The 20900-nt window shown below is 44.1% G+C and overlaps 1 protein-coding gene across 3 annotated transcripts in view; it reads right to left on the bottom strand.

Moving 5' to 3' along the window:
- pkp3a (plakophilin 3a) overlaps positions 1–12156 on the bottom strand; it is a 32133-nt gene extending 19977 nt beyond the window's left edge. Inside the window, exons 1-5 of one of the 3 annotated variants that reach the window (XM_063197150.1) lie at positions 11993–12156; positions 10522–10702; positions 4102–4223; positions 1190–1930; positions 297–532 (exon numbers count right to left, since the gene is read on the bottom strand). In XM_063197150.1, coding sequence (XP_063053220.1) covers positions 297–532; positions 1190–1930; positions 4102–4223; positions 10522–10702; positions 11993–11995 — 1283 coding nt within the window. In that variant the 5' untranslated portion in view covers positions 11996–12156. Of the gene's footprint in view, positions 1–296; positions 533–1189; positions 1931–4101; positions 4224–10521; positions 11118–11992 lie in introns of those variants that run through there. The other 2 variants (XM_063197151.1, XM_063197149.1) reach the window with 2 other exon arrangements.
- Between the last annotated feature and the right edge of the window lie 8744 nt (positions 12157–20900).

The raw sequence follows: 20900 nt of genomic DNA, 5'->3' as shown, positions 1-20900 counted from the left end.
GTGCGTGTGCATATAAAGTATATATATGTGTGTGTATACTATATATGTGTGTATATGAGTGCCATGCTTACTGGCTGAGGTTGCCCATGCTGTATGTAAGTACCTATATATACACTATGTGTGTGACTGTATGTACAGCATGTGTGTGCCTATGTGGTCATGCCATGCTTACTGGCTGAGGTTGCCCATGCTGTTGTATGTATATACAGTATATACTGTATGTGTGACTGTATTTACAGTATGTGTGTGCCTGTATGTACAGCATGTGTGTGCCTATGTGGCCATGCCATGCTTACTGGCTGAGGTTGCCCATGCTGCCGTTGAGCTCCCCGTCGAAGACGTCTTTGCCCCTGCCCACACTCTGCATGCTCTTGGTGCTCATGGCGCGGCTGATGCGTCCGCCCAGTTGGCCCTGGGAGCCGCTCCAGGTCCCGCCTGCCGCCCCGCCATACACCGAGCCGCCGCTCACGGAGCCCATGCTCATGCGGTTGTTGCGATTCGTGATGCGGCTGATGGTGCGGTGCGCCGGGCCCTGCGAGGAGGTAGAGGTCAAAGGTCAACGGTTAGATTTACTGTCAAGTCAAGTGATGTGTTTCTTTATTTTTAAGCAGACTAGCATTTCAAGTATTTCAAGTCAGATCATCACACTTCTACAGCATATCTATGAACTGTAAACACGACATAGTTCACCTCAAAGTGCTTCACAGGCAGAATAAGAAGTACAGTTTCTGGAATGATTATTGAAAATAGAGAAAATAGCTAGTCAAGTTTGTTTTCTGTTTCTTCAGATGTTGTTAGACAGTATCTTTTGAACACTGTCTGGCACAACAAATATCACATTCTAACCTATCGTAACTAAACCTTAAACTGTTAAGACATGGCCCCTGTAATAGTCATTGAAAAGATTTTACTACAGTTTTACTACACCACTACAGCATTACACAGTGCCTTCAGTGATGCATTATGACTTGGTCCTTGCAATTCTAGTATCATTTATTAATCCCGAGGGAAATTAAGGAATAATTTTACTGGTGGAACAGCATTCATTTTGAGGCTACATGCACAGGCACAACAATCATCATCTTCATGCTTTGGGCCAACTTCTAAGCTGTGATACTGCGCTACTGTATATAAATACATGTTGTATTGTATTGTATTGTATTGTATTGTATTGTATTGTATTGTATACCTTGAAGGAGTACTGTCTGTCTACCATGTCCACCATGCCTCCCCCGGCCATGCCCCCACTGGAGCTGGCCAGCGTCCCGCTGAGAGAGCGCCTCATGGGGGGCAGCGTGGCCGCCGACCTCATCTGGGTGGCGGAGGAGCTGGCCATCTGGGAGATGCCGTTGGAGGCGTAGAAGGCATGCTGCTGCCCACCACCCCCGCCTCTGGGCTCCGACACCAGGCTGCCCCCGTCGCTGTCCTCCTGGGCCATCCAGGCCGCCACCGGGGTGGGCTGGAGGTTCATGGAGCGCAGGGAGATGGAGTCCGGGTCGGGCCCGGGCGGCGGGGCTGAACTCCTCATGGTGCGGGTCATGGTGCTCATCTGGTATCCACCACCGCCGCCACCACCACCCATGACCTGGAAGCCTCCCCCTCCGCCTCCTCCACTGCTCTGGTAGCCAGAGCTGGACATCTGGTAGCCACCTCCTCCACCTGACATCTGGTAGCCACCGCCACCTCCACTCCTGGCGGTGGAGGTCTTCATGCTGTTCAGGGTGCGGTACATGCCACCTCCTCCTCCTCCGCCTCCTCCGCCTCCTCCGTAGAACTCTGGCCGCATGTCGTCATAGTAATACATGCTGCTGGCTGCTCCTCCGCCACCTCCTCCAGCGACACCGCTCATCTTGGGTCGCATCATGCTTCCGTCGACGGCCGAGCGCGAGGTATAGCCTCTGGCGGCAGCGTACTGGGCAAGGGCTGGGCCCTAATATGGAAGGCAAGGGGTAGAGACAGAGGTCAGGGTCACGGTTACAGTAGACTGGGGGTGGGGATGGGTCCACTGGACCTCAGCATCTGGGTGAGTGTTCTCCTCTTCCCCAGTATTTTATAGAGCAGTGTTTCCCAACCAGGGGTACGTGTACCACTAGGGGTACGCGAGCACACTGCAGGGGGTACTTGGGAAAATGTTATTATTATAACAAATGTGTGGAGCAGTCACATCAGGACAGAGGAAGCGATATAGAACATGAATTAGGGGGTACTCATGGCACAGCGAAGAGGCTTAGGGGGTACGGCACGCGAGACAAAAAAGGTTGGGAAACACTGTTATAGAGGTTTAGAAAAAGTCAACCTACAGTCAGATTGTTCAAGGTGAATGAGTGCAGTTGGTAGAAAAACAAAGTGAAAATGGAATGCAAATTAAATTCATTCCAGTTAAATGAATGGTAATATGTGACTTTCAAGTTAATTTCCCTCGTCCTATCTCCCTTAGTTTTGACAGCCAAATATTCTCATTTTTCAATACAAATAATTTCAGTGATAGACTGTATTTCCATTTTCTCAACCTTGGTCCTGTACCTCCCACCACCCACCACCAACTTGACAAATATTGAAAAAAACTTCAAATCTTCAAATTCAAATGAAATTTAAAGTAAAAGCGAGCAATGGATTGAATTCAAACCAACACAATGGCTGAAGAGCAGGGTGGAGCTTACTGTAGCACAATATTCAGCAGTATGCACGGAAATGATTGAACACTGTTTCTATTTTGAGTCTCCATGGAGACCTGTAGAACGCTGATGTGAAATCTCCCACATCTGACGGCATGGCATGAGTGTGATGAGTCGTCAAAATGCTCAGAGGCGAGGAGGCCATACCGGTAGCTCTCACTACACTTGTTTGGCACTGCTAGACAACAGCCATCAATCAAATCAGATAGCTACCGTATGTATCTAATGGACAGTTGGCCTAAAATACCTCAAAGTCGTGTCAAATCGACTCAAATCAAAATAGAAGTTGCTGTGTTCATTCTACACATAGAGAGCTGAACTCACATAACAGATGTTATATTTGACTCTCTGTGTTGAATCGACACAGACAAAAATGACTGTGCTGGTTTGGGAAGTTGAGTAGTCTATTGTTAGTATGCAGTGTTTCCTGCAGAAGTGTCATTATCAAGGTGGTGGGAGGTTAGGCAGCAGAGACATGTGCCTATCATCATTGACAGGCTATATTGTGCAGTTTCATATGACTATTATATAAAAACCTCAACACATACATTTTTTTACAAGTTGGTGAAGCAAATTTTAAAAATCACAGTTACAACTAAAATTTTATCTTTTCAGGGGACTTAGAGGTGGAAGGTGTTTGGTGTCAAGGTGGTCACTTATAAAGTGCTTGAGGAAACCCTGATGGGTTTGAATGTTGTTACAGTATGTGTCCCTGTGTGTTTGTTTTCCAGCAAAACAGCTACCGTGACCTGACCATTTGAAGAATGTTTGCCATGAGGAAGTAGGATTACAATATGATCTCCCATCCTGACTGTGACACATATGCACAGATAACAAATATTTTTAACGGTGTGATGTGGTTGTGATGCGGTCGGAGGATATGACATGATATGAAGCTGCTAAACGACAGACGTCGTCTTACAGGCCCAGACACACAATCACATGAACGTGCTGTTATTAAAGCCGAGACGCCAGCGCAGTTCACGCATTCCCCCCTGATGAGCTATCGAGGTATTCGAGTCCAGGCACAGATTATGACTCCATGGGCCCCTGAGCCAGACATCAAGAAGACCCTGGGTATGGGCCCGGCAGGCCCGTGTATTAATCTGTCTTTGTTTGAGTCCTCTCACACCCAGATCATTCATACCCAACGCAAGCTCCATGGTTAACAAGCAATGGAAAAGCTAGGCTGGTGTAACAAAAAAACAAGGGACTGGATCTGGTACCTGACTTGTACTGTATATATGATGTGTATGCTGGGAAGGGCGGCTAGAGGGAGGAGGTGTATGCAAATACAATGTGTGTATTTATGTTTTGAGCAATAGAGTGAATGTACATTTATGTTTTTATGGTGAGATCAAAGACACATTTCATGCTTGCATGAAAATAAAGTCTATTCTATTCTATTCTCTGATTGTCCTCTTACCACAGCTGATGATGCTGCTCCTCCTCCTCCTCCTCCTGCTCGGCTGCTGCTGTACGCGTAGGAGCGAGAGCTGAACCCGGGGCCTGTAGTCTGGTATTTCATGCTAGACGTCCCGCCATAGTCTGTCAAACACACACACACAACTACACATCAAAATGCGGCAACAACACATCAAAAAACGACGCTATGTGCAGACAGACATGTCTATCTTTAACCCTCTGGCAGTTTGCAACATCTTGACATGACATTTGCAACTAACTGTAAACATCTATGCGAAATATACATAATAGGTTGGTGCCTTTAAGGCATTTCAAGTTGCTTCAAGGTTGCATTCATTGCAGAAACACCTCCACCTTTACCAACCTATACCAATCTACAACTGCCAACACAGGTCCATCAAAGACACCTCACTGCTATAAACAGGTTACACTTTACATCAGGTAAATAACATGAGTAAGTCGTGGCAAAAAAGCACACGCAAACCCATGAAAGAGTAAGTGGTGTGACTTAACCATCACACCAAAGAAGTAATAAATGGGTTATAAGAGATATTAAGTAACTATTAAACAGTAGTACATGACATTGGAAAGTAATTTATCTAGGCTTTAGACCTTGAGTTTCTTAACCTCCAAGACTAAAAGTCATCACCCATTGTTGATGTTTCCACCACTGGAATGTGTGAATGTTGACATTAGACATACTACACACCCATATGCGAGAAAGAACACCACAACACAACACAAAACACTTGCACAACACAACAGAGCAAAGTAATAAAAAAGCGACAAACATATTGACAGAAATGGAGGGAAGCTTAGGAGGAGATGGGAGGAGATTTAAGTTTTCAGGGAGATTGAGCGATGGGCGCAAATTGTTTCCCTTCGTACAAATGTATGCGATGGCGTGATGAGGAACGATCAGGTCAGAGCGGAATGCTCAGGTCAGCTGTTTGTAGTACATAACGATGGTGGTGAAGAGTGCAGTGCACGCACGCACACACACACACACACACACACACACACACACTCACACGCACGCACATACTCACTAAGAGCTTCTTCAGTCTGTCCGCATTCCTACCTGGCCTTTCACAAGCTCCAGATGGTTTTCGCATGCTAACGCCACAGCTACCAATCAAGCCTGTCTGTCCAGGGGGGCTGAGAGAGCAGGTTTATGGCCTCGTCATGGGCCTCGCTGGCCGGCCTGGACTAGCCTGGGGTGAGGTGAGGTGGGTGGCTGGGTGGGTCTGTGGTGGGGCCCGGGGTGTGTAGGCACTTACCCTAATCCAAGCTCTATGTCAGGCCTAAGACTGATGGATGGCATGGATTTTGTTCATTTGCTATTCGTTTTAAATACCTGTGTGATACCTGGGGTTGCTTTGCCTTGTACATCTCTTAAATAGTATAAGCTGTAAGTGACATTGTGATCTTAAGGTACGAGATATCATGCACATGGCCCTTAGATTCTGGACACACATTCAAAACAGCCTAATAAATTGCGATCACTCACTTAAACGGGCCATACATCATATAGCCTATCTATTTTCTAACAAATGTTTCAACTGTGTACCGTACTGATAGAGACTGCGACCAGACCACCTGGTTTACACTAACTTCACAGATACATCATTAGAGCATCAAAAATGAACCATATTTTACTGTATCAATCAGGAGTGGATTTACAGGAGTTACACACCCAATTACAACCAGTGTGGTTCTCATACCCCAGAGACAACAGATCATATTACATAATACCGCATAATATGTTTAAGTAAATCATCAACTCATTATATGCATTATACAGCATGATGACACGATACAATAAAATCATAAAGGCAATTACATTGTCGTAATCAGTTACACACCTCATATCCTTTCTCAGTCAGATCCTGCACAATAATGTTTTACGACACATCCCCTGTTTTAATTTTGTTATCAGAATGGCAATGACCAAGTTGTAATGTATTAATAATGACTGTAGGCCCTATCATGTCGTAGTAACTACGGTAATAAAAAAAAATCGACCAATAGTGAAGCGTTCAAATGGTCGAAAGGTGTGTATCATCACGAGGCGTCTGATTACAATGCAGTGTTTTAGTGTATGATGAGACACTCATAAAGTGTCTGGAATAGATTTCATCAGGTATTTTAATCACTGACATTGGGCAGGATTTTTAAGAAGAATTTGGATCAGCTACAGGCAACTCTTCCTAACCATCCCATCTGAACATATACAGTACAGTAGAGATGAAACCAATTGTTCAACATCAGGTGGTGCATGTTCACTAGAAATTAGGGCTATAACAAAACACTCAACTTATGATTCGCTTCGTATCCCAATTTTTGACCTAGGGTTCGATATACGCCACAAATTTCTTAAATGTATGGTTTTAAATTAATACATTTGCTTCATTATGACACTGCCTTCTTGCACAGCGATACAGTATCATGACTCTGTGCATCGCGAATTCTTGATTCAATTCAATATAGTTACAGCTATACTAGAAATGGGGTCATGAGTGGGCAGACTTGCAGTGAGGCCATCAGAGTAGAGCTGCACAATTAATCGAAAAATAATCAAAATCGTGATAAAATAGTGAAATCGAACTCATGATTTTAATCGTGATTTAATCGTGGCAATAGTGACCTACTTTTGAGAGTGTCCTTGAAACCAGAACATACTGACAGGCTGGTGTTTCTGGCCAGAAATCTGTCCACTTAAGTTTCATGCCATTGCCTTTACATAATTAATACAATTGATTTTATTTTGCTCATCCCGTATGTAATTCATTCTTGGTTATATTTCATCTTGTTATAATTTTCAAAAAAATCTGCAAAAATCAATAATCGTGATTAATAATCGTGATTATGATTTTGAACAAAATAATCGTGATCATGATTTTTTCCAAAATCGTGCAGCCCTAAGTGAGGCCAGCAGAGTAGAGCTACGTGCGTCATATGAGGGAGGGACCCCCAGGTGAGCTTGACCCAGATGTGTGGGACCCCAGTGACAGCTGACATATGATGAAGGGAAATGTGTGATAGACACCTGAGAATGCCTGAAGGGGATCACACTGGTGTGATGGAATGTCATCTGCAGTTGAAACGAGAGCGTGCTCTGACTGCCATTTTATTGAACTTGGCAATTTGTCATTGAGGCCGGCGACGACAATACTTAGTCGTTGCAGTCATAAATAATAAGGCAAAGTCTAATAAACAAGTGGATCAACTCATGACACGATAGGCAGCTCTCTACAAAATAGGCAACAGAAGCAGAATGTAAAAACCTCAACCCTTTTGACAGTAACCTTAGGACACCAATTGCAAAGATAAGGGGGACGGAAAGACTGACAGGCAGAAAAAATTGTGTTTCAGACAAAGCATTTGCTCTAGGCATGTACTGAGGGCCCCAAAAAATGATGACCTTAGTCACAGGCTCTAATCACCGCTGGCTCATGACATCAAGCCCTCTGAAAATTCCAACCAAACGACCAGTGCAAAAAGTATAAGGTGTGGTTGTGTGACGGTGCCTGGTCCTATCTGTCGGCTTTTAAAAAGGGCAAAGAATACATACAATAAAACAACTTCAAAGAGGAGGACACTCATACTGAAGCCGAAGAGGTGGGAATTTTGACAGTGTCAGAAATGCTCTCCTTTGATTCGCCACTGTGGCGAAGGAGATTTATGGCCTGTGTTGGAGCAGAGCGGCCCACTCTGGTATGCTGATTTTAACCGAGAGTTCCACTTCCTGCTTTGTGCAGTCAACAAGACGATCAAAACAACTCAGACAGAAGCATGCATGCATGCACAAACTTGCTTCATATCTTCTTGTACTTGAGTATTGAATACTGTCTTTGAGAAGATGCAACATTACGTTTTTAAAAGCATCAAAGAGAGTGTCTGTTTGTTTCTTACAAGACAAGCTTGTGTCCCAGGTCATTCAAAGGGACAGTCAGTCTGTCCATGAAACAAACAAGAGCCAATACTAGTTTTTATGAAACTTAATATCTTCCACAGCCTGAGCATGCGAAACCTTCAGGGTAAACGTTAAACTTCAACTTTCACCAAAGTACAGCATTGCCTCTGCAAATGTCATGAAAACACCTACAATATGCCTCTGCTTGAGATCAATGTTGGATGGGATTCAAACAAAAACAAGGTGTGTGTACATGTGCATGTGTGTGAGTGTGCGTGGTTGAGGGTGTGGGAGCGGGTGTACCAGTATGTGCACACACACACACCGAGCAAGGGTGGGGTGGTGTGTGTAAGGAGTGGTTTTAGCTCCTATCAAACCGGTTTTCACTTTGCTGTCTGTTACACCTTTTTCCTTAGGCAAGCATGTGATGTCCACAGCCAGCCTTTCCCTCCCATATCAAGAGCAAACACACTCTGACACATGCTACATACACACAATTAAGGATTGAGGCTGTATCAGGCTTTTGAAAGTTTCGATAGCGAGTGTCAAAAGTCTCAAAGGCAAGTCAAACAGAGCAAGCAAATGGAGCTCAGCGCGTGTACACTGTGTTTGCAAATGGACTTTCAACTAGCCAGGGGTGCATTTCTCAAAAGCGTAGTTGATAACTACATTAGCTACTTTGTTGGTTGCAATGCAATTTCCCATTGGCAACTACCGTAGTTGCTAACTGCTAACAACTACGCTTTCGAGAAATGCACCCCTGGCCAAAACACACCACCACTTCACTTCCCTGCTCCCTCCACTGCAGATATGGCCCTGTGTGCTATTCAAATACGGTGGGGCAGCCGTCACCGGGCCCACAATGGATCACTTGTAAATATCTCACAGGAGAGAACCATAAAATGTAGATTAAATGGCGGGAGAATATTTAATGCATAACAAAGGTCATGAAACCAAGAGGGCAGTTTCCCACATATAAATCTATCCTCCATTGCTTTCTACTGGCCTCTCTATTCTATTCTACTTGATTCCAGTCTATTGATTTTCAGTTCAGCGGAGGGAGGCTCGATGATGAGAGGGGGGATATAAGTCTTTCCAGGGTGGCTGAAAGCTTACAGTAGGTGATAGAGTTCCACTCTTTTTGTTAGTCTGTTGGGAAGGGAGCTGATTCTGATGCCAGTTCCAGCGGGCAATAACGCTCTTCACTGAGGGAGCTACTGCCCCAACTTGCCTCCCATTTGATTGATTCACATGCCAACACATGGTGTGTGTGTGTGTGTGTGTGTGTGTGTGTGTGTGTGTGTGTGTGTGTGTGTGTGTGTGTGTGTGTGTGTGCGCACGCACACACACACACACACACACACACACACACACACACACACACACACACACACACAAACACATGAATATGTGTAGGTGTGTCTCGCCCTCTACCTGTCTATAAAACCCACAGATAAGACAAGCTTCTCTGAGGTGTTAAGATATACTGTCACTAATGGTTGTGTGTGTGTGTGTGTGTGTGGGGGGGGTGTATCTAGGTTTGAGGGTGAGGCCAAGCCTGTCTGGTGGGCCCTGACTAACTGACAAAAGCAAAATCCCTCCGATTGTAAGCTGACTAAGCGTGCCCGTAACTCTACCCAAACTTGAGACCGACGTCACCCCTCTGACTGTCTACTCTAGCTGATTCCCACCCTAGCCCTAACGCTGGATATGACAGAGCCAACTTGTTCAGGCCTGTATGGCGTGTGTGTGTGTGTGTGTGTGTGTGTGTGTGTGTGTGTGTGTGTGTGTGTGTGTGTGTGTGTGTGTGTGTGTGTGTGTGCGCATTTGGGGGGAGGTCCTGAGAGAGTGAAAACTGAAGCTCAGGTGGTTCCTTCTGGCGCTGCCGTCACAAAAAGCTGTTTTTGGTGTCAAAAGAAAGGAACTTCCCTTTTACACAGATCAGCAAACACCTGTTACAGTACAATAATTTGCGTCATCATTTAAGACAGGTGAATGTCTAGTTTTACTACTACCAATAAAATAGCACAAAAAAAAATAGAAAAAATAGCCTATTTAAGGGAAACATCACTGTGTGTACTGCTGTCTAGTCAGCTAATCAAGGTGAACGCTGTTGCATCACAAAGCATACGGCCTCGATATACTTTGCCGGTGTGAAACTGTAGTCGGATGCACTTCTAGTGAATTACCAGAGCCTGAACAATTAGTTGACAGCAATACGTTTCCCCCTCCCTGGGGCAACAGCTTATCTCTGAACTAAGGGTAGGTAATGCTGCCTCGCTCAGTGGCAGTGCGCTTTCAAAGTCACCCAAGCCGTGCCCGAAACTCCACCAGACCATGAAACTAATTGACATGTGGCAATCTATATGATCTTTTACCGAGAAGCCCGTGAAGTATACTTTCTGTTCCACTGAGTAAAACTATGCACAAGCAAAAACATATGTCCGCCACAAGAAAATTGACACTGCTGTTGAACAATAAACAGTTTGCATGCACCGCGCTCACCTGACGTGGCGTACTGCGAGGCAGCGCCGTTCTGCCGCGGAATAGTGCTAGTCCTTTCTGCTAGGCGGAGAGCCACTTGTTGCTGGACCCGTCTTGCCCTCGCTGCTTCGTCCGAAAGTGTGTTCCCATGCCCCAGATGAACTTCCGAAGGTAGTGCGTAAGTGCTGACAGAGGTGTTAGGCTGTATGGCGGAGAGAAAGGCACCATCACAGTCCACAGTCGTAGTCATTGCGCTGGACGAAAAATGACCGCGCAGAACGGCGGTGGGGTCCCAAATAGAAGTTGCAGAAAAACTTTACAAAAAAATCCCTAAATGCTGTCAGTGCTTTGGTCTGACAGCAATGGCAGTTGTTTACCAGTTCTGTCCCCCTCAGACACAGTGAACCGCCCTGTGTGTTATGACAAAAAGTGTGTGCTATTGCCCCTTCTGTTTGATGAAGGCGGAGCTATTGACGGTGTCAACGGGTGTGGATGACTCACAGCGTAGCCTACCTGATACAGGTGTCTTTGAAGAAGAGCAAACCTTTGTAAGTTGTCTTTAACAATAATAATTTAGCAGAGTGTGCCTTCTGCTGAAACCGTCTAAGGCTTATTAAAAAGATAAGGTTAATTTAAATGTTACTACATTGATGTGAACTAGGCTATGCGCCATGCGTAACTAGCCTATAATAGCCTAGGCCTATATGCGCTTCATTATTTTCAGATGACTTTGCGCGGAAACAATCAATGTAGCCTATTATTAGGCTATCTGTTATTTATTTATTATGTGTTATTATAATTGTATGAATTATTAATAGGTTTCATGTGAATTCATGCCATGTTCTGCCTGTCCCAGCCAATGCAAATATAGTCCAAAAATGCAAGCCATAACATGCTTCCTACAAAGCCTAGGCCTCCATATGAATTTACTTATGTCTCATGATTGATCATACTTTGGTTCTGTCAAGTCTGCCATTTATTGGGTCGATGACTGTAACCTAGTAGGTCTGTGAAACAGGTGTTGTATCGTGAAACTATTGCCTCCCTAAGCTATTACGTAAAACAGACAGCGAATGACATGTCTCAGACGGGTGTGTTCATAGAGACGTCTGTGTTTACCTGCGTAGGCCTACGCTGTGCGTAGCAACCCTATCTGCATGCCAAGTGTGCATGTAGGTTAGGACATGGATTTGCCTCGACATGAATGAACCTACTGTTCTTTGTTTCTCTTGACAAATAATGCCAATAAAGTCAGTAGCAACACACGAGCAGAACTTTGAACGTTTTTTAATTATCCTCACCATCACACGAAATAGTAGACAATAAATGCACAAGCAATTTTGCCATGTCAAGAATATTTTGGCAATAGGCCTAATAATATAGTTTAAGCATGCTCAATAGTGCCCCCACAAGTATGTTATGCAAATGTTATTGTTAAAGTAACGGTAGTAAATGAATACATTTTCAAATGTGGAATTAATAACCAACTCACCATGTACTCAGTGTGTTCCTTCTGAAATAGAGATGTGAAGAGGAGTAGGCTCGTAGCAATTTGTCTGTTCGGAGGAGGTGCATGTAGTAACAGATTTATATCAAACACATTGGACACACCCTGATGAATATGAGAGTAACCTACCTGCCCATGCTCCAGGGAGGATACACACACACACACACACACACACACACACACACACACACACACACACACACACACACACACACACACACACACACACACACAACACAACAACAATAATAACAATTTTAAAGGAAAACATCAGGAACACTTTAAAATACCTTCCTTTCCCACTTTTCTTTTCCAACACCGATAGACCTGTATAGATGTGATCCACACAGAAACTGCCCGAATGTGTCAGCCACTATGCCATCTGAGTCAGGTCTAGGCACTCACAAACCACCAGCCTGTTTATCTTGGACTTCAGATCTTCAAGTCTAGACAGCTGTGTGTAAGCTTATCTAATACTGTGGGCAAATCAGAAATCTGTGGTGGGGAAAAGAGGATCAGTGTGTATTGTGAGGGACAAAAGACGAACTGTTTTCTTCATGCCTCCCAAAGTATAATTAAACATGACTAATTTGGCTGTTCTAACTCTGCTAGCTCTCAATGGTACTGACAACAAAAGAAAGAAATAACTCTCCACATATTTTCCCTTATTAATACATAATAAATATGTTATATGATGATAATTAGGCCTATTATTGTAACAGGCCGAGTAGTTATGGTATAGTACAGTAGAGTAGAGTAGAGTACTTTTATTAATCATGAGGCCAATTAAGGTGTCTGACAGCTTACATACACAAATACAAAACATACACAAAGACCTAATACACAGTATTGCACATTGGAGTAAAATATAGTACACATTTGAGTACAGCAATAAACCTTGCATACTCACAGTCATACCAAAGAAGGCCGTCATGGGTAAGCGGTTAGGGTGTCAGACTTGTAGCCCAAAGGTTGCCGGTTCGACTCCCGACCCGCCAGGTTGGTGGGGGGAGTAATTAACCAGTGCTCTCACCCATCTTCCTCCATGACTGAGGTACCCTGAACATGGTACCATTCTGCCACACTGCTCCCTTGGGGCACCATTGGGGACTACCCCCTTGCATGGGTGCATAAATGCAATTTCGTTGTGTGCAGTGTGCAGTGAGCACGTGTGCTGTGGAGTGTTGTGTCACAATGACAATGGGAGTTAGAGTTTCCTAGTTGGACTTTCACTTTCACTATCTGTGTTATACAATTCTTTTCCCTTTTCAATGCTATAAAATTAACATAATGGTTGTAAATTGAATTTATTGAATAAATTCAAATTCGATCATAGAGTTTACTTGGTAAAGAATCGCTAGTTGTACATTTAGACTACCCCTTAACCGCTTTTATCATTATTTATGCTTTCATCACATGTAATGGTAATCATAGCTCATGTGCGAGAATGAAGGAGCGAATGATAGTAGGGCTAGAGAAGAGGAAAGAAGAGAAGAGGTGAACAGGTTGTGAAAGTAAATGAAAAGTGTCTGGCCTTTTTAAAAATAAATAAATAAAATAAATGTATAAACTAAATCAAACCACTTTTTTGCAAGAAAGACAATGTACACCCCCCCCACCTTTGATCTCTCTCTCTCTCTCGCTCTCGCTCTCTCTCTCTCTCTCTCTCTCTCTCTCTCTCTCTCTCTCTCTCTCTCTCTCTCTCTCTCTCTCTCTCTCTCTCTCTCTCTCTCTCTCAGATGGCAATTTATGTTACCAGGAAGAACAGAGTGTAGGGGGAATACCTGCATGTAGGTTTCAGATGTGTTTCCTTCACTGGTTAAGGTAAGGGTCCCTGTTGATTTTCTTTTTTAAAAACTTGTGAATGATTGGGAAACTTTTGAAGCGAGGTGTTACAAAAATGCTCTGTGCTCTGCACTGCAGCCATCTCCTGTATATTAATCCATGTGTTGATTAATGCATGTATTGCATGGAGTGATTGTATAACAACCTTATTGTAAATAAAGAACTTTTAAAAATCTCAAATCTCTCTCTCTCTCTCTCTCTCTCTCTCTCTCTCTCTCTCTCTCTCTCTCTCTCTCTCTCTCTCTCTCTCTCTCTCATAGTCCCGTATGCCTGGGGTAAGGAAGAGTCTTAAGGGCTGGAAACACCTTACTTAGTGGGAGCTATATGGTTTCTTTGTGGACCTTTGGTACAGATTTATACAACGATGTAAGAACGTTCACTGTATGGAGAATCAAAAAATACTGATGTTTAGTCCCAACATGAAATGCCATAATCTCCTTCATCATCAACATTGCTCTGTCTCTGTCAATAAATCACTACATTGAAACTGTACAGAGCGAATGAGGTGATGTGAGTTGCCTCTGGGATGATCCAGGTTGCGGAACAGGTGTGTGGCTTATTCTGCCTTTTTTCGAAGTGCTAGGGCTGTTTGTATGTTTATGTGCATGCAAAGGGCGTGTGGTTTAGGGTGTGATGACAAAAGACTTCCTAAAAGGGTGTGACAAACAAGCAAAGTTTACATAGTAGCTTATTGTGATGCATAAGTTTGCACCATATCCTTTTTTCACCATGGATTTGGGTTTAATTACAGGACTAAGGACTGCCTGGTATTTAATGACAGCATATACAGTAGTTTTCCTGCTACTGCAGCCAAATTTCTGATCCAAAATCCTAAACTTAAGAATCATTTTCATTGTAGATGTCCCATGCCTTTTGTTGTTGTTGATGATGGTGTGTGTGTGTGTGTGTGTGTGTGTGTGTGTGTGTGTGTGTGTGTGTGTGTGTGTGTGTGTGTGTGTGTGTGTGTGTGTGTGTGTGTGTGTGTGTGTACGAGATCCACTGTCTCGTAACTCTTCCTTTCTAAGTCTCTCCTACCCCTCAGGTACTTGAAGCGATGTGTCAGAGAGAAAATGTGTCACACAGGTGTGTCGGTGTGTATCCTCATGGTGCTGCATGCTGTAACACAGCCCATCACGTCTGTCTGAAATCCACACGCTGCATTGCCTCTGCCTAACGCAGTCGCTCATAATCACACACACAGGGCCGCTGACAGCTTTAGCTGGGCCCAGGACAAAATCATATGAAAGGGCCACCCTTTCCAATACATTAAATGTAATGACAACCCAATTCTGGGGCCCCTCTGTCCCTGGGCCCGGGACAACTGTCCCCTTTGTCCCCCCCTGTCGGCTTTAATGCACACATAAGAATTTGTTATTGTCAGGATGGGCTGCTTTTTGGCGAGGCACTACCTATTGGCTGTTAACATAGCTCAAACCCAAGCCCACTCCTATACCCCTTTGGGCACCACTGTGGTATGTTATTATTTATTGTTATTTATTTATTTATCTATTTATTGTTATTATGGCTTGGTACAGCTTTAAAATATGCAATGTTAATTCTACAGTTCTATGACATAACACAGGACCTTCAGTAATGCACTGCGACTTGGTCATTGCCATTCTGGAAACAGCAAAATTATAACACTATAATATTAATGATAACAAATGTATTTTTCAGTGGCTTTTTTACCTCTATTGACAGAACAGTATGAGACGCGGACAGGAAGTGAGTGGGAGAGTCGGACTCGAACCGGATTCCCATGGGCATGTGGGGGGCTTAGCGCATTGTGCCACAGCGCCCCGATAACACTGTGTCTTAACGTATTAGAGAGTACCCTGCGACCAAATACACTCCAAAATATGCTAAGTTCACTCTGTAAGTGTTGAATTCACACCTACACAGCATATTTCGATGTGCAGCTCAGCTTGACGGGTGGCTCATATTGACACGCCACCTGTTTGACACCACTGCAGTGACATGAGGAGAGCCGGTTTGCCCACGGCTCGCGTCGTTCCCGTCCTCCTGGCACCCAGTGGAGAATTCCACCCCCAGGTGTGACCCGCCCTGCCCCTGCCACTGCTGACGCCCCATGCCCCACCCCACCCTACCCTGCCACCACTGCACTCATGCCATGGCACTGCCATCCCACATCACACCTGTGTACTGTCTTGGGTGTTAGTCATCTCACAGGCACAACATGTACAAAAGGGCATGGTGAAATTGATGCTTAATAGCTATTATTGCAATAATCTATTGGATTTCTCTTTGACTTTCTCTGCCTCAGTCAGAATGTTTGAAGTGTGACCCACCCTGCCACTGCCTTTTGCCTTTTGCCTTTGCTCCACCTCAACACAATACTCATGGTATTACTGTCATCCCCCACAAGTGTCTTTGGTATTAGACTTTTTTGTTGGGGAATGGGTGGGACAGGCTTTTTCCTTTATTATGATGGGACAGTCACAAGAGATGCATTGGGAGTCAAAGATGAGTATGGATTTTGAAATGAACCAGTCCAGATTTGAACCCGGGTGGCCCCATCAGAAATGGTGCCCGTCAGGTGCAGGGAAGCCGGCAGGGGGGGTAAAGGGGTCAATTGTCCCAGGCCCTCGGGGAGAGGGGGCCCAAAATTGGGTCCTCATTACCTTGTATTTATTGGTTTTGGGGCCCTTTCAAATGACTTTGTCCTGGACCCGGCAAAAGCTGTCAGCGACACTGGTCAGGTGTATTCATAGACTATGGGTGTATTAGAGCACTGTGCCTTATCACCCCTGTCTTTGGTGTTAGTCATCTCACGGAGACAATGTGAACAAAAGGGCATAGTGTAAACGTTTACTTTGAGAAGGCGTTTCAAATAGAGACACCATAGTAAACACTTTCCATTTCACTTTCCGAAAGTATTTGACTTGTCCTTACACTGTAATCTTGTTGTGCTATTATTTGTTGTCTTTCCATGTCTCTTTCTCTTAGTATTAGAGCTCTTGATTCTTGATTTCGTCTGCCTCAGCCAGAGTATCTTAGGTGTGGCCCGTTCTGCCACTGTTGACGCCCTCTGCACCACCTCACCCCACCCCACCCCATCCTCCCTTCGCATGGCTCTGCCCTCCCAGCCCTCTCCACACCAGTGCTTCAGGCATTAGTCACCACACAGGCACTTTCACACGCAAGGAGCAAAAATGACATCTGTAATTTGGCAATTACATCTTGCGCAATTAGCCTATAGTACATTTGGAAGAGCAGTAACGTATTTTAACAGATTGCCAGGATCAGCAGCAAGGACTTCAAGAAAGTGGTTTGTTAAGAATATTACAGTTGTATAGACTTAATTTACAGGCCTATAGGTGGTAAGGGCATTAGGTAAAGGCGAGGACGTTTCAAATTGTGAGACAGAGACAGTTTCTGTTTGAATCAAATGGTGGTTATTTATCATTTGTATTTGTAATTTTTGGAGGTTACACAATGCCTCAGACATTAGTCATCTAACAGACACTTTGAAATAAAATTGGCCAAAGGCCATTGTGCAATCATGGATTCTGGAATGATATCTTGCACAATTAGGCTATATTAGTCAATTTACTTTATTAGTCAATTTTAGTCAACTTCAGTGTCGAAGGGCACTGAATCGGTTACTATGGGAGAGAAGAAATTCAAGAGAGCAGTATGTGATGAGTGTTTGTTTGGCCATTTGAGACAGGGATCTCAATAAACATTGGACACAGTTTTCATTCATTTCTCTCCAATGTTACGCCAGTATGGTGTTTTCTCCGTGACAACTGTACGATTCCTCATGATGAAATGTTATAAGACCAAGAGCACAGGCTTGCCCCACCCAGGCCATAGGACAAAGCTTTTATCACTCCTCAACAGTCTATATTGCTGATATAGATTCCTCTTTAACCCATTTTCGCCTAAGCCCTTTTTGGGAAAAGGTGCCCTCTGCCTATTAAAACCTAAATATCTCAGCCTCCGAAAACATGAAATAAGCATTGCATTTAAATGCTAGGACCCTCATTTTGCATTACAATGTGTTCATTCAGCACTAAAATGCACTTTTGAAATAAAATACCTCAAATCTCAAGAACCTGAATGCAGCGTATATGTCCTTCCAGGCTAAAATGGGTTAAGTGGTCCATCTTATAGTATGATGCATATTGTATGTGACTAGTGACAAGAAGACAGGCCACATGTATTTCAGAGCCAAACTTTACCAGACCACATTAATTATTTCATTCAAATTTTGGTCTGAAACCCCAATGCCCTGGAGTGCTTGGTGGGAGGAGTGAGTTCATCTCTGGTTTGAAATGAGTGGTGACCAATCGCTGACATTTGACGTTCGTGACGCATGTTATTATGCACCCAAGTGCGTTCACTTATTGGCCGGCCGTCTGGTGGACGACTAAACCCTACCCAGGGAAGCAATTCAAAATGAATGGTCTGACCTGTCAGGCTAAATAAATACAGTAGCCTATACCCTCTGACCTATATTTGCAGCCTGTTTTTTTTGTGGCTAGTCACATATGAGGATTTTCATTGCGCAACATAATCCCGCCCACCTTTACATTTTCCAGGGTGGAGACTTTCGGTTATTTCTAAATGATTAACTTCAAAACTACTTTTATTGTCATGACTCGTCATGTTCTGTGTTCGTGCCAATGAAAAATGGAAATACCAGCTTCATTCAGCTGATTTTAGATACATTTACATGCAAGTTGTCTGTCATCTGATGTTCTTTTAAATATATACACAGGCCTATGTGTTATGAATGAGACAGAAATAGTAACAGAAATGTCATAGTGAAATATCAGCTCGCTAAACACAGGAGTTCATTTTTCTGCTTGCTTGGTTTTAGAAACGAGCATGTGGCCTATATACATACAGGTAGGCCATTATGTATAAATGACTGAGGGTAAAACACATATCTAAATTGGTTTGTGAAGGAGGGACCATCACTAAAGTTGTGGTTGTGCATTGTGCGTTGGCTACCGTACATGCTTGTCAGAATCTTCCCGGGGGGGGGAAATGGGACAGTTGTCCCTGGCCCAGGGACAGAGGAGGCCCAGAATTGGGTTATCATTCCATTGTATGTATTGGGTGGGGGTCCCTTTCAGATGACTTTGTCCTGGGCCTAGCCAAAGCTGTCAGCGGCCCTGATTGTAGCTTCAACCAGTAGCATACAGAGGCATCTCATGAACGCAAGCCAGACCCACCCTCTGGGAAGTGGACAAAGGTTAGGACCTCTCTCAGAGAAGAGAATTTACAAGTTGAGTTGGACAGACCCATGCTTGCAGTAGCCTGACTGACAGGGCAGGGGAGATAATAATAATAATAATATAGTGTTGCAAAACTGAATCCAAAATCTGTCATGGGGCCCAAAATATCTGACAAGTGACAACGCCCTCATATCAAATCAGGGAGATGGGCATGAGATTCTGCCTGAGGAATGTTATACTGCGTTGTGATGGTGAATCGGGAGGTACAGCAACAGTGCCAGGGCTGACCTGGGGGAAAAATAGGGCCTGGGCACTTTTGGGGGCCTCTCCTAATTAGCGGCATAGAACTGAGTCACCGGTGGGCCCCGCACGCTTGTGGGCCCCTATTTTCAGGAATGCAAAAAAAAAATCTTTTTTTAACATTTCTGAAAATAGGAGCCCATGAGGGTGCGGGGCCCACCGGGAAATGCCCGCTATGCCAGATGGCCAGTCCAGCCCTGATCAGTGCCATCACTCATCATGCCAGGGTGAGTCACACACCTACCTACCAGTATCTCACTCAGGCTTCAGACTGTTTCCCAATCGCTTTTGTTGAAAGTGATTTACAAGGCTGTGAAAGTTGATGAACTTCAGTCTGTTACGGTAAGATATGAGCTGACAGGCGTGCGTGCGTGCGTGCGTGCGTGCGTGCATGCGTGCGTGTGAGTGTGGGTGTGGGTGTGTGTGTGTGTGTGTGTGTTGACATCGGCATCCCAGGGAGTGGCACTGGTGAAAGATAAGGCTAATGTAACAATGCACATAAAAAAACACAAAACGGCACATAGGTGACAGTGTGGAACTATCACTAGCATCTCTTCCTGTTGGATTTGTGTTTAGCCTTGCCTACATGCATGTCAAATCTTTCAGTAATCTTGAGGGTTTCTCACATCTTACTGTAAGACAGCTCAAAATGAAATCAAAGAACCTGAGGTGGGATAATTTATAAGCTTCTTGAGAATCGTTTGAACAGGTTTGGACAATTGACTGTTGATAAAACACAGCGACTCATACAAACTCAGGATCTGAAGGATTTTCAACTTGTGATGCACCCATTGGCACCTTACAGTACATGGATGTCAAATCTTTTAGCAAGTTTGAGGGTTTCTTATAACTTACTGTAAGACAGATCAAAATGAAATCAAACACCCTGAGGAGGGATCATTTCTTCTCGAGAATCGTTTGAACAGGTCTGGACAATTGACTGTTGACAAAACAAGGCAATTTATGCCAAGTCAGGATCTGAAGAATGTTCAACTTGTGATGTACCCACTGGCTCCATAACCTGCTTGCCTCACTTCACTTATTCTGTTGCCAGATATGACATGTGTGGGGAACGTTCGCTTCTGACACATAAGGTCACTCCTTTGGGCACGGTGAGTCGGCCCCAAGTGGCACCTGAAAAGGGTAGACGTGTGGCAACAAGTGAATCACTGTATTGCTGTATGATAACAGTGTTGCCTGCCTCTGCCAAGAATTTTTTCTGCCAGTGTTTGTGTGTATGTTTACTTACTTATTTACTTACTTATTTATTTGTTTGAAAAGTAACTCACCAAGGCATGTACATATTTTGTTAAAATTAAATTTTGACTGCCCTGCCATGGCACAGTAGGGCACTGGATTACTACGCCGGCGACCCTAGTTTATTCCGGCCCGGGTCATTTGCCGATCCTTGTCTCTCTCCCCACTCTATTCCTGTCTGTCCTCCACTGTCTTATCAAAAATAAAGGCTAAAAAACCCCTAAAAAATAATAAATTAATCAATTAAATTTTAACGTATGGACCTCAATGAACCTCGTGCTGAT

The sequence above is a fragment of the Engraulis encrasicolus genome, chromosome 4 (assembly GCF_034702125.1).
Source record: "Engraulis encrasicolus isolate BLACKSEA-1 chromosome 4, IST_EnEncr_1.0, whole genome shotgun sequence".
Classification (NCBI taxonomy): Eukaryota; Metazoa; Chordata; class Actinopteri; order Clupeiformes; family Engraulidae; genus Engraulis; species Engraulis encrasicolus.
This window is presented reverse-complemented; position numbering and strand designations above follow the sequence as displayed.